General features: G+C 38.5%; 1 protein-coding gene across 1 annotated transcript in view; it reads right to left on the bottom strand.

Moving 5' to 3' along the window:
* The window catches only part of LOC122549163 (antizyme inhibitor 1-like), a 38,615-nt gene that overhangs the window by 13,943 nt on the left and 10,538 nt on the right, over window positions 1-14,134 (bottom strand). The window contains exons 2-5 of the mRNA XM_043688523.2: window positions 12,563-12,703; window positions 8,256-8,459; window positions 910-1,086; window positions 580-752 (exon numbers count right to left, since the gene is read on the bottom strand). Of these exons, the coding sequence (XP_043544458.1) occupies window positions 580-752; window positions 910-1,086; window positions 8,256-8,363 (458 nt within the window). The 5' untranslated portion in view covers window positions 8,364-8,459; window positions 12,563-12,703. The remainder of the gene's footprint in view (window positions 1-579; window positions 753-909; window positions 1,087-8,255; window positions 8,460-12,562; window positions 12,704-14,134) is intronic.

The raw sequence follows: 14,134 nt of genomic DNA, 5'->3' as shown, positions 1-14,134 counted from the left end.
AATATTTATTCAGAGGCTACTCTTTAAAAACTACAGTAATTTAAAACTTCTTCAGATCAGTTTCCTTCAAGGTAGCTTGAGTTTTAAAATTTTAAAGCACAAACTTAGATTAGGTTTCCATTTACCAATACTATGTTCTACTATACTCTGGTCCTCCAGGAAGCACACCAATTCAGCTACATTTATTTTAGAGACAAATGAGGTTTTGAGGCAATTACTTTCGACAAAAGCGCTTAATATACATTTCTGTACAACACAAAGAAATGAAAATCATCTACAAAACTGTGGATCCAGTTTTTGTTTTACAACAAATACTGGTAGGGTTTGACTTCACATTTTGAATTATACTCCTCAGTGAGAAAATGGAGTCCACTTCAATTGACAACCCCTCAAACAAATCCACTCATGTCCATATTTAAATGCAGCCCACAATTTAAAATTTTTGACAGATTTTGGTTACCAAATTGATAACATGCACAGGGAATGATACTATCTTAATCACAGCATCACAATGTAAGATTATTCCAGTTACTTGTTAAACAATCTATACTACATATTTCTGTTAAGTTTTGCACTTACTCGGCACTGCGATGGTTACGTGCAATTTTCAGAAGTTCAACACTGTTATCACAACTCATGATGTTTATTCCTTTTTTAGCTGCATACTTAATCTGGGAAATCTGTTTGCATGGGTTTGTGTAGATGATATTTTCAGATGTTACTCCCAAGCTTTGCACTAGAGTTATTTCATTCTGTGAGAGGAAATAAATTAGGTATTCAGGCATATGAGCTTATATTCTTCTATTCTGTAAATTCTTGGCTAAAATTGTAAGAGCAGCATTATTGGACAATGAAGTGCAAATTTGTAAAATTAAATGAAACAAAAATACAAATTGTAGTAATTGTCACCTTGTTTGCACAAGCAAAACCAGTTCCAAGACCTGCCAGAACTTCAATTACAGAGTGACTGCTGTTACACTTAACCGTGTAAAATGGTTTCACATGTGTCATCACATTCTTCCATCGAATATTCTTCTTCACAACATTCCCAAGATCAGCAACAAAGAAGGCATTCCTTTCAGTTTGCTACAATTGAGGAATTAGAAAAGCATCAGTTACTAATAAATATTACAAAAACTATACAGTAATCTGGGTTCATTACCTGAAATATTACTCTTTATGGTTATTGCAGCAATTACAGAAATAAAATACTAACGGTCCAACTGATCATTAATTAAAGCTCATCGGGAAGACTGCAGATAGCAGCAAACGGAATGACGGAGAAACACATCAGGTCTGACAAACTGCTCTAAAGTAGTTGTATTGGACTGGAAACTTTAATTGTTGGTCTCTCCATAGATGCTGCCAGAACTGGAGTTTCTCTAGCATTCCGCTTCCCTTAGATTTCCAGCATCCGCAGTATTTTGTCCAGATCCCAGATAGATCTGAGTCCTAATATGTTGAGCTGGCTGGTTTAATCTGTAAGGCTGGAGAGCTGGGAGTGGTACCAGCTGAGTTGCTCTGAACAAGAGCTGGCAGAAACTCAACATGCTGAAAGGCCTCCTTCTCTACTCTATGTCTTGCTATGATTCAATGAATGCCAGCCAGGTAAGCATAGGATCTTAAGTGTTCCTCACTAATACCCAGGGATCCAAAAGTAGGTTTACACATCAAGACTTCTGAAAAGAAGAAACTTTCAGGAGCAACCTTGGCTCACAGTATAGAATGTCATGCTCACACAAAGATGATAATGGGGTATTCCAGATTTGCGGTGCTGGTAATTTCTGTCCATTATTAATGCACTAATTGTGGCTCCAAATATCTATTCTTCTATCCAAGGATAAAGGGGGAAGTAAATAAAGTATCAAAAAAGTAATCCTGGTGTTGTGTGATTTTTAAACTTTGTACATGCCAGTCCAACACAGGCATCTCCAAATCAAAAAAGTAATTTGTTTAAAATCTCAATCTGGACATAGCCATCACAGCTCTGAAGATAACTGGAACAATATGGAGGCATGAAGTACTACCAAACATAATTTGATTCTTGAATCAGCCAGTTAAGTCCAAATTCACAAGTTAAGCTATGAATCGAACAACTACAACTTAAACGAATACATACAAATTACCTTTAAAGGCTACCACTTGTTTGGCAGGAAATAAACAATTGCCTTAAACTGTTTAAAAATTTGTGAATGGAAATATTTAGAAGCCTGTTGAATTACCATACTATTTTTGAAGGACAATTAAAACTACTGAGCAATCTAAATAAATCAGCATGCCATTATTGTTCAGACACAGGATTTATGTGCACATTTCTACAAGTTGTATTAAAATATCTTTCCTGAAAGAACTCTAAAAGGGTCACAATGTTTGCTGTAACAAACGGCATTTCTTCATGGAAATACGGTTTTCAGGACAAAGGGCACGAGTTGCAGACAATGGAAGTGAATTTAGAAATGTCTCATCTCTTACTGGTAAAATGACACATCCTAATCATCAAAAATACACTTAAAAAAAAAAACAGTTGACAAATTAGCTTTTAAAAAATTGATTCATGGGCTACAGCCATTGCTGGCTTGGACAGCATTTGTTGTCCATCTCCAGTTGCCTTGGAGGGCAGTTAAATGTCAACCACACTACTGTGGATCTGGAGTCGCATGTAGGCCCAGACCAGGTAATCATGAGACTTTTAATTCCAGATTTTTTTCAAATTGATTACAAATTCCATTGTCTGCCATGGTAAAACAATATGACTAGTATAGTGTCTATAGTTCCAGAAATGGACTTCTCAGATTTGCTCCAGGAAATATATTGGCAATATAAATTCACCATTAGATTCTATTAAAGAAACAGCAAAAAGGTTTTAGCATTTCCTGGAATTTAAACATAAACATAAGTATTAAAATGGCTAGAACGATTAATAATGACTGAAGAACTCTAAATCTGAAATTTAAAATCTTTTCTTCCCCTTCCAATCATCAAATGTCCACTTATAGAAACAAAAGCTTAGGAACAAGCAATTAAGGTCATCATGTTCATCCAGGATTTTTGCAAAGGTAACCCAGATCGAATACCATTTGGTCCACAGAGCTTTGAATCTTTTGATTCAAATATTCTCATTTTTTTATTAACAACTGTAATGGCCTCTGCCACACTGAAGCAAAAACATACTTCAAGCTACCGAGTAAAAATATCTCCTCTGACCTCTTTTACTCATGAATCATTTTAGATTACTAAGCCTTCATGATTGACTTCTGACCCTAGAGTTTAATTTGTCTTTGTTTGTCATCCTATCAAAACCTGCCATGGCTTTTAAAAGTCAAAATTTCCTGTTTTCACTCCAGTGGAAATAGTCTCTCAAATTGTTTGTCATTATTAGTTTTCACTCAGCAGCATTATAATTGTGAATCTGTTATGAGCTCTCTTTTGACTTTAATATTGCAGTATAGTGGGATATGCAAAATTTTACACAAATTGATTATTTTTCCCTTTTGGTTCTTGGCTTTTGCCTTTTTAGAATCATCGGGATGTACAATATGGTAACAGACCCTTCGGTCCAACCCATCCATGCCAACCAGATATCCTAACCCAATCTAGTCCCACCTGCCAGCACCCGGCCCATATCCCTCCGAAACCTTCCTAACTCATATACCCATCCAAATGCCTTTTAAATGTTGCAATTGTACCAGCCCCCACCACTTCCTCTGGCAGCTCATTCCATACACATACCACCCTGCGTGTGAAAGAGTTGACCCCTTGGGTGTCTTTTATATCTTTCCCCTCACACCCTAAACCTCTAGTTCTGGACTCCCTAACTCCAAGGAAAAGACTTTGCCAATTTATCCTATCCATGTCCCTCAATTTTGTAAACCAGTATAAGATCAACCCTCAAGCCTCTGACGCTCCAGGGAAAATAGCCCCAGCCTGTTCAGCCTCTCCCTATAGCTTAAATCCTCCAACCTATCGGAAAGATGTTGTGAAACTCGAAAGGTTTCAGAAAAGATTTACAAGGATGTTGCCAGGGTTGGAGGGTGGTACGTGTATAGAATGAGCTGCCACAGGAAGTGGAGGAGAGTGGTACAATTGCAATGTTTAAAAGGCATTTTGATGGGTATATGAATAGGAAGGGTTTGGAGGGATATGGGGGCTGGGTGCTGGCAGATGGGACTAGATTGGGTTGAGATATCTGGTTGGCATGGATGGGTTAGACCAAAGGGTCGATTTCCATACTGTACATTTCTAGGACTCTAAATTGCACGCAATTCAGGGACTTGTATACCTGAACTTCTTGATGCCCACCATTCACACTCACCTTAGGTTTCTGTCCATCAAGCATATGTGTTCATTCTTTATTGTCTCAAAAATGTTTAACTTCAAAGCAAGCCACACTAATTTTCACATACTTTCCATTCTGCTAAATTAAAGGGTGACAGTGGTTAGGCAGGGTTAGCCACAGACCAGGATTCAACTCTCACCTTGGATGACCAACTGTGCGGAGTTTGCACATTCTCTCAGTCTGTGTGGGTTTCCACCGGGTGCCCCGGTTTCCTGCCACAATCCAAAATCTGCTATGCAAAACTGTCCATAGCGTTTAGGAATGAGCAGGCTAGGTGGATTAGCAATGGTAAAATACAGGATTCAGGATGGGATGAAGGGCTGGGTCTGGGTGGAATGCTCTTTGAAGGATTGATGGGCCTCTATCTGCACTGTAGGGATTCTATGAAATCTTTCTTGATTCCTTTTGAAAAAAACTGCTCTCCTCACTATCAAAGGCAGCAGAAAGATTGCACTTCCTGGTTAATCGGTCTTGTAAGTTCTTATTCAGTACACAATGATTGTTGTCTGCAACATGGAATCAACTACATTGTCTTAAGAATGGATCATTAATAAGTGCTCGCTCCAGTGCAACAGTAGTGACAGAATATTTAGAGCTCAGATCACCACACTGAGAAGTGAAATACTGCTGCCCTGGAGACTGAATACATGCAAAAGTTGCGTTCTATTTAATAGTTTATTTTATTTTTCAGGTATGAGTGTTAGATGGCAGTAATTAGCCAACAGGCCACAATGTCCAACTCAAGTTAAAACTGCTGTGATACTTGGGTTTATTTACCATTCTTGAATTTTGAAAACTGCTAATAGTAATGTGACTTACCCTTATGTGACATGTATAAGAAATGAGAAAATGTATGCAAATACTGGAGTTCTTTGGTCTAATAGCAACACTTGATCGATCTTTAATGCTAATCTGAACTAGTTTGGTTCCATTGCATCAAGTGGACAAAGCAAGCTGTGTACACACAATGGAATGTAACGGAAATGGATACATCAACCAGCAACCAGTAAGATCCATTACAAGTTATAATAAAAGCTTAGTGAATGTTGAGGCCATTTAGTCCATTCTATCTACAAATTTAATTATTTGTCTCACTTTTCTGCTTTTCAGCCATTGGCCTGCCATTGTTTGCCTTCCAAGTATATATCCAATTTGTTTTGAAAGTTTTTATTTTGACTGTTTACACCACCCTCAGGCAGCACCTTGAAGGTCACAAAATAAATCTCATCTTCCCTTTGGCCGTTCTATTTGTCTTCTCTCCCACGTAACCGGAAACAGCTTCCCATTTGTTGTCAAACCCACCATAATTTTCATGCCTCTTCAACTCTCAGTTCTGAATAATTCTAGCTTCTGTAATTTCTTTGCATAGCTAAAGTCTCTCATTCTTGGTATAAATACCTTCCATCTCAAAGGTTGGTACAAGTTTGAAGATGGTATTAGCTCAGTGAGAAAACAGAAGTATGCTGTAAAACCAGGTGGTGGTGGTAGGTGGGTCTGTGAACAACAGAATTAAACGAACAGTTTCTGTATGTAATTGATCCTTATAGCTCAATCCTTGGAGCCCTGGTGCAAACATTCTGGTGAATCTGTGCTCCTTCTGAGGGAAATGCATCCTTTTGAATTTCTGGTGCTTTAAACTGTACACCGTATTCTGGACAAACGTGTATAGCCATAGCAAAAGATTATCCCCTGTATGTTCCAGTGCTCGTTATAAAAGTCAACATTCCAATGGCTCTTTTGAATTTCTTTTCTACCCGATTACCATATCGGTCATCTATATAGAAGAGACCATAACCATTTTCAGGCCTCCACTGTTCTAAACTCATCATTGAAATACTTAAAACAACTATTTTGGTATTTAAGTATTTACCTTTTGGATTTCACACTTGCTTATATTGAAGTACATCAATGCTTTGTTCACTTATTTAAATCAGTGTCTCTTGCCAACTTTATCCTCTCGTCTGTATACCTACGATGACCCCAACATCACCAGACTTGTATATGCAATTTTTGTACTGTAGTATCCAAGTCATCAACAATGACTAGTTGAGACTTCAGCAAAGATCTTTTGGGAAAGCCACTAATCACATCCTTCCAATCTGAATACATATTAATTTTATCCTTTAACGTGTATTTACCAAGTTAATAATTTGCCTTTGACTCCATGAACATTAATTTTCGCTAACAGCTTTATGTGAAAATGTCACTGAATGCCTTCTGGAAATCTAGAAAACCTGCACCACAGACATGCTCCTGTATATTTTTGCCACAGGGAGTACAATAAAGGTTCATCAAATTAATTCCTGGGTTAGAGGGATTGTCCTTAAGAAAAGGTTAAAAAGACTGAGCTTTTATTCCTTGCAGTTTGAGGGGTAATCTCATTCAAACAATTTTTACATCAACCAACAAGGTGTCACGAACAAGGAGACATGGGCTCCGAGTAAGTTATCATTTAGGACACTGATGAGCAGGAATTTCATCACACGGAGGTTGCTAATTCTTTGTATTTTTCTATCCTAGACTACACCCACAGGCTTGGTCTGTAATTATATTCAAGACCAGGACTGATATTGCTACACATGAAAAACATCAAGGGATAACACAAGAAAATGGTATCAAAGTAAATATTTAACCATAATCACATTAAATAGTAGAGTTGAGTGGAGGGACTGAATTGCCCACTGCTGCTCTTAAGGACGGCCTGAATATTTTAATGAAGAATCAAACCCAGGGCATAACAGCCCATACCTAGTCGCCTTTGAAAAGGTGATGAATTGCTTTCTTCAACTGTAGTCCACATGCTGTAGGCTGACCCATAATACTGTTATGTAAAGAATTCCCAGATTCTCATCCCTGACAATGAAGGAACAATGGTATATTTCTAAATCAGGATAGTGAATGGCTTGAAGGGAACCTTGCAGGTGGTGTTCCCATATATTTGGTGCCTTGTCCTTTTAGTTGGAAGTAGTCATGGGTTTGGAAGGTAGTGTATCAGGATTTTTGGTGAACTTCTGCAGTGCATCTTATAGACAGTACACACAGCTGCTAAGCGTCAGTGGTAGAAGGAGTGGATGTTTGCGAATATGGTATCAGCAAAATGGGCTGCTTTGGCTTGGATGGTGTCAAGCTTCTTGAATGTTGTTGGAACTGCACTTATCGAGGCAACTGGGGAGCATTCAATCACTCCTGACTTGAGCCTTGAAGATAGCAGACAGGTTTTAGGGAGGCAGGAGATACTTGCTGCAGTATTCCTTGGCTACAAGAGCACATCAGAGGCACTGCATTTGTGTCCGGAGTCCAGTTGAGTTTGTCAACAGTAACCCAAAGGACTTTGATACTGGAGAACTCAGATGGTAACACCATTGAATGTGAACAGGGAATGGTTAGATAGTCTTTTATTGGAGATGGTCACAGCCTGGCATTTGTGTGGCATGAATGTTGCTTGCTGCTGGTCAGTCCAAACTTGGATATTGACCAGATGTTGCATTTGAACATGGACTGTTTCAATATCGGAGTCATTGCGAATGATGCTGAACAGGGTGCAAACACACCCACTTCTGACCTTTTGATAGAAAAAAGGTCATTGATGAAACAGCTGGAGATGGTTGGGTCTAGCACACTATACTGAGGATTGTATGGTTAGATTATGATTTCAGCTACAGAGGATGCAATTATCCAGATAACCAGATAGAATGAAAACATGCAAATTCAGCAAAAGCAATGGCAAATAAATTTAAATTTTAGCTTACCAGGTGACCTTGTAATTATTGTAATTAGAATGTTGGCTGGTGAATAAAAGTTGCAATTGGCTTCACATAGTGCTCTTGTATGCTTAATTTTAATACCTTTGACTTGCAGTTTGCCTGATTAATTTAACATCAATGTAAGAGTTACATGCCAATGTATAAAATATACTTACCTCAACAGTATGCTCACGAATACGGTTGTCAATAACATCATTAAGGGTGGTTTTTTCTTCCAGAAGGTCAAAGGGGTAGCTCTCTTCTAGTTCAACAAATCCTTTCATCTTTCAGTGATACACAAGCCAACGCTCCTAAACCAAACACCAAGTGAAGGTCCTTACAGAGCCTTCAATATCGGGGTTCTTAAAATATGCAACAAACTGCGAAAGAAAACAATGTTTGTATCAGAAAGATATTTTGTAGCTGCTCCAAGAAAATAGGATGGCATCTAAACAAATTTCCAGAAAACCTGCAAAGGTATTAAAGTCTTACCAGTGTCACTTATTTCCTGCATTATGTCCCAATGCAATTTGACAAAGCAAAACAATCATTAGCATTATCACACTAATTCACACAACTGCAATTTTCAGATTTTGGTTCAGGTTCATTAAAAAGTATTATAACTTAACCTTCTGACAAACATGAGTAAACATTTTTAATAATAATGAATAGAATTCGCTTTAGACCAAGTGTTAAGGAAGAAAAACTGACCTTGACAAAAGTGTAGAGGAAATTTTTAATACAAATAATGACATCACTTCGCAGAAAAGTAAAGAACGTTAAGCTTGAATGAATTGAGATGAAATGATAAAGATTTTGATTTTTTTTGGATACAAGCAAATAACAGAGCAGGGTAACTTGTGCTGCAAATGTACTGCCCTATGATGCATTTTTAAAACACTACTTTAGTATTTATGGCAAACTCTTAAATATAAATGACTTCATTACATTTAAGTTTTGATTTGCCTTTCTGTACAATCCAACATGCTATTAATTGGTTTTGTATATTTCCCCCCCCCGCCTTAGTCTCAAAGAGTGCTCCCCCCTCGCTAGCTCAACAATTTCCTGGTCAAGCCCAGATAATGTTGTCTTTCTTTGCAAATCTCCACCTTCTGACCATCATCATTCTGTTGACATCACTTCCTTAAACAGTGGAATAGAGAAACAAGGTTTTTAAAAACTTTTCTTGGGAAGTGGAAATGAAAATCAGGTGTAACATTACATGGGCATATCCAAGTTTAAGTCCAACTCAAAACGATGGATATAATTCTTTCAACGTAACAGTACTGAAAAAATCCAAACTGAATTTGGTCGTCTCAGATCAATTTTCTTTGACACGGTACCACATCAAAAAATATAGCACACAATGGAAAACTCTTCCAGTCAGGTCATGAGAGAGGCCAACATGGAAAACAGAAAAATTATAAGAGAATGTGTCTGAGAATGTGACAGTTTTTAAAACAGAAACCAAAAAGGTTTCATTTGACAGCTGAAGGGATCAAAAGCTACAGGATGAAAGTCGGAATAAGGTACTAAATGGACGATTGGCCACGATCATATCGAATGGTGGAGGAGGTCCAAAGGGCTGAATTATTAATTCCAGCCCCCATTTTCTATATTTATCATATGGTCCTAAAGGTCTCCCTTTCTTGCATTAATCTTGACAAAAATAGTGAAATGGTACTTGAAAAACAGTTATTCACCTTTCTCTGCCAAAGGGATGTTTTTATGAAGACTGGATTATTGTATTGTGCTTCTAAATGGTGCACTATATCAACCCTCAGTAGCTTTCATCTGGCAGATTCTAGCCAGTCCTATTCAGTTCGACTTTAATGATTCGCTTTGACTCCATATACTGAGTCAAAATCCTTATCCTTTCATTGATCGTTGCACCTTTAGCTGGATCTTCCCACAAACATCTTCGATTGCTCTAAAACAGATTTCACATCTGTGCTGACCATTCACTCAGCCACCATGCTCATATTCTTGATTTTGGACTTTATTTCTATCCGGCATATCACCTTGCACCCCAGTTTCAAAACCCCTCATTTAGTTGCCCACATTTAGTTTCACAATTTCCTCAAAAACTACCCTCCTTTCCATTATTCTTTGCCTTGTTCTTATGTGCTTGCAGATATGACCCTGCACAAGGTTCCCTATAAAAGTGCAAGTCAACCACAAATGTGGGCTGGGCTTTGATTTCATTCATGTTAAATGGAATAGAAACGGCCCAGTTTTTTTTTTTTAAAGAAAGCATGCACACTTGATACTGAGATTCCTGGAGTTTCAAAAACCTGCTTGCCTTTGGTGTAGCAGACAAGATTTTTAATAATTCCAGTATTCAAGCCAAGAGGCTTTATAAGATGGAAATTGAAAACTTATTAGATTGTAACGCAGGAGTTCTAGCAGCAATTTTACATGTGAATGACAATATAGGGTGTATTTGCAGCTATGCCTGAAATCGAAATTTGACTTGAGTCACAAAGATAACAGTTAAGTGGTCCTGATTTGTCTGAGGTTCTCTGCTCATTTTGACACTTCGCATAGACTGGCCAATTATATGCAAATTACTATAGTGACAATTTCTATCACCACCTCCAAACTGAAAAGAAAAAAGTGTTTCAGTAGTAAAAAAAGACCCAGAACAAAATCTGAATTATTTAAGACATCTTATTTGGGATGGCAGTGGCTCAGTGGTTAGCACTGCTGCCTCTCAGCACCAACCTCAGGCAACTGTCTGCGTGGAGTTTGCACATTCTCCCAACGCCTGCGTGAGTTTCCTCCCACAATCCAAAGATGTGCAGGTTAGGTGAATTGGCCATGCTAAATTGCCCATAGTGTTCAGGGATGTGTGTGTTGGGTGCATTAGTCAGGGGTAAATAATAGGATAGTGGGGTGGGGGGGGGGGGGGGGGGGGGGAACAGCTGGGTCTGGGTGGGTTACCCTTTGAAGGGTCAGTGTGGACTTGTTGGGCTGAAGGACCTGTTTCTACGTTATAAGGATTCTATGACACTATCTGAATTACAACATATCTTTGTGTAACATCTTTAAGGTTGCAAAATATCCCAAGGCACATCACAGAGACAAGACACAAGTCTATTGAGAATTTCGAAAACAATGTCAGGAATTTTATAATCAAGAAGTTGTGTGTCCATGTGGTCAGTAAACTCAAGCAGCAGGTGAATAGGACTTGTTGAGCAAAGACAAAGACATGGGCAGCTATTTTAGATGACTTACAGTTTAGAGGTAGAATTTAGGAGTCAAGCCAGAATGACAATGGAATACTCAAGCCTAAATGGGGGAAAAAATATCAATAAAGGGCGTCAGCCATAGATGAACTTAGGCAGAGTCAAAGATTCTGGGTGGAAATTAGTATTCTTATTTAATGATACACATGGTCAGACACTCATTCCAGAGTTAAGTATGACATCAAGGGTGTGAGCACGGTGGCTCAGTGGTTAGCACTGCTGCCTCACAGCATCAGGGCCCCAGGTTCGATTCCAGCCTCAGGTGACTGTCTGTGTGGAGTTTGCACATTCCCCCAGTATCTGGGTGGGTTTCCTCCCACAGTCCAAAAGATGTACAGGACAGGTGAATTGGCCATTCTAAACTGCCCAGAGTGTTAGGTGCATTAATCAGAGGAGAATGGTTCTTGGTGGGTTACTCTTCAGAGGGTCGGTATGGACTTGTTGGGTTGAAGGGCCTGTTTCCACACTGTAGAGAATCTGTAGGGAATCTAATCTATTTTAGTTAGGAGAAAGTGAGGACTGCAGATGCTGGAGATCAGAGCTGAAAAATGTGTTGCTGGAAAAGTGCAGCAGGGCAGGCAGCATCTAAGGAGGAGAATCGACGTTTCGGGCATAAGCCCTTCTTCAGGATTCGGGCTTATGCCTGAAACGTTGATTCTCCTGCTCCTTGGGTGCTGCCTGACCTGCTGCGCTTTTCCAGCAAAACATTTTTCAATCTATTTTTGTTGCCAGGGTAGACAGAAATTGGAGCTGGAGCAGAAACCCAAATCAACAGCTTCTGCAAAATATTTAATTGGGGAAATTTCTGATCTTCTAGCACTGGAAATCAGATAAACATTTGATAATTTAACAACATTAGAGAAGTTGTCAAAGATAGTGTGATGCAGGGTCCAAGAGATGCCAGTGCACCATGATAAGTTATAATAAGGACAGAATTACAATTCACTTATTTGATCAGTAGATTATTCGCATTTTAACTTGCTGTCTATGTGGAATATGTTATGAAGCACTTTGATGAACACTGAATACTGGGAGATGATAACCTAAAGACACCCAATTAGATGTTTATTAACAGATTGCCATTTTTTGATAGTTTGAGGCTCGGTAGTGATTCAGAAAGATACCCAGCATCAGCTCTTTAGAATACAATGAAATGATTCTTCTGGTCAGTCAATACAGTAATAGCAAGAAAAAGCATTTGTTTTTACATATTTCAACCAATAGACGATTCTTACATGGACAAGTCGGGAGATGGAACACCACCACTATCAGCTGGGGTCCCAAGGTGGCTCGGCGTTGAAGTCGAACTGTTCTCTGTAGAGTGTTACTCCCAGACCTTCTGGATAATTGTTATACACCCGAACAGAAATTCTGCCCTGTAACGTGATTTATTTAAAAAGTCAGTGGACATACAAACAGCAAAATACAATGCAATGACTGAAAAAAGAACTTTCCTTACTTCAAAGCTAATATCCTATGAAATTGCAGGTTCTAGTAATTTCCACAAGGAAAAACGCAAACGACAAGTCAGTGCACCAGGTTATTACACTTAAAATTTTTCTCTGAATTTTTTTGATAGGTCGCAGATTGAGATTTCACTATAAAACCATAAAATAGTTATATCACAGAAAGAGGCAATTCACCCCATTGTCAATAAACTAGACACCTATTCCAATCCATTAACCAGCACCTTGTGTGAAGTCCTGCATGTGACAACTCTTCAGGAACTAATCCAGGTTCTTTACAAATAAATTCAGTGTTTTCACCACAACCACCAAGTTGGACGATGAATTCCAGACATCCAACACCTTGTGGATGAAAAAGCTATTCCTTATATCTGCTTTGATCCTTTTACCAATTATTTGAAATCTTTGCTGTTAGCAACTGGCCTCTCTACTTGGGGAAACAGGTCTTTCTCCTTGACTCTTTTCAAACCCCTCAGTATTACACACACCTCGATTAAATAACTCCATTGTAAGGAAAACAACTCTAGCCTATCCAATCTCCCATAATTGCCATAATTTTCAAGTAGCATTCTTTCTCTTGTAATCCAGACAGCCAACACTAACCTTAATAGATAAATAAATTCACTTCATAGCTTTGCTGTAAGAAACTAGTTTAATTCATCTCCCTGATGACTTATTGTCATTCATTTAGATTGTACAAATATAGACGTTGATCTCCACATTGGAAACTACAGAATTTGAAGACAAGTTAGTTCAGTGGGTAATTTCTTTTTGATTCATTAACAAAACATTGGCATTGCTTTCCAGGCCAGCATTTATTGCACACACCTAATTGCCCAGGAAAAGTCAAATCACACTGCTGAGAGTCTGAAGTCACAAGGTGGCCAGATCAGGTAAGGATGGCAGTTTCCTTCCTTCACATTAGTGAACCCAGATGGGCTACGTTGCAACAAAAAATGATTTCATGGTCCTCATTAGACTCTTAATTCCAGACTTTCACTAAATTCATATTCCACCATGTCAGGAATCAAACCCACATTCCCAGAATATTATCGGTCTCTGGATTAATGGTTTAATGATAATACCACTACACCATCATGTCCCAGTATCTTTCATCCTAACTAGGTTGAAGTACAAGAGGTAGAAACCAGGTAATTACCTGATTGATGGCAACATGACCATTGATATTCCCTGGCATCTGAAATATTCAATGTATGTATTAATAATTTGGATGAGGTGATACTTATTGATCCAACGCCAAGTGAAATTTAGTAAGGAAACACACAGGTAGTGCAACTGGGAGCAGAAGGGAAATAAAGTTCAATATAACAGTGTCAAGTT

The sequence above is a fragment of the Chiloscyllium plagiosum genome, unplaced genomic scaffold, assembly GCF_037043375.1.
Source record: "Chiloscyllium plagiosum isolate Xiang-an unplaced genomic scaffold, Cpla_swu_hap1 HiC_scaffold_4, whole genome shotgun sequence".
Taxonomy (NCBI): Eukaryota; Metazoa; Chordata; class Chondrichthyes; order Orectolobiformes; family Hemiscylliidae; genus Chiloscyllium; species Chiloscyllium plagiosum.
Note: the sequence above shows the minus strand (reverse complement) of the source record. Positions and strands in the feature narration are given on the sequence as shown.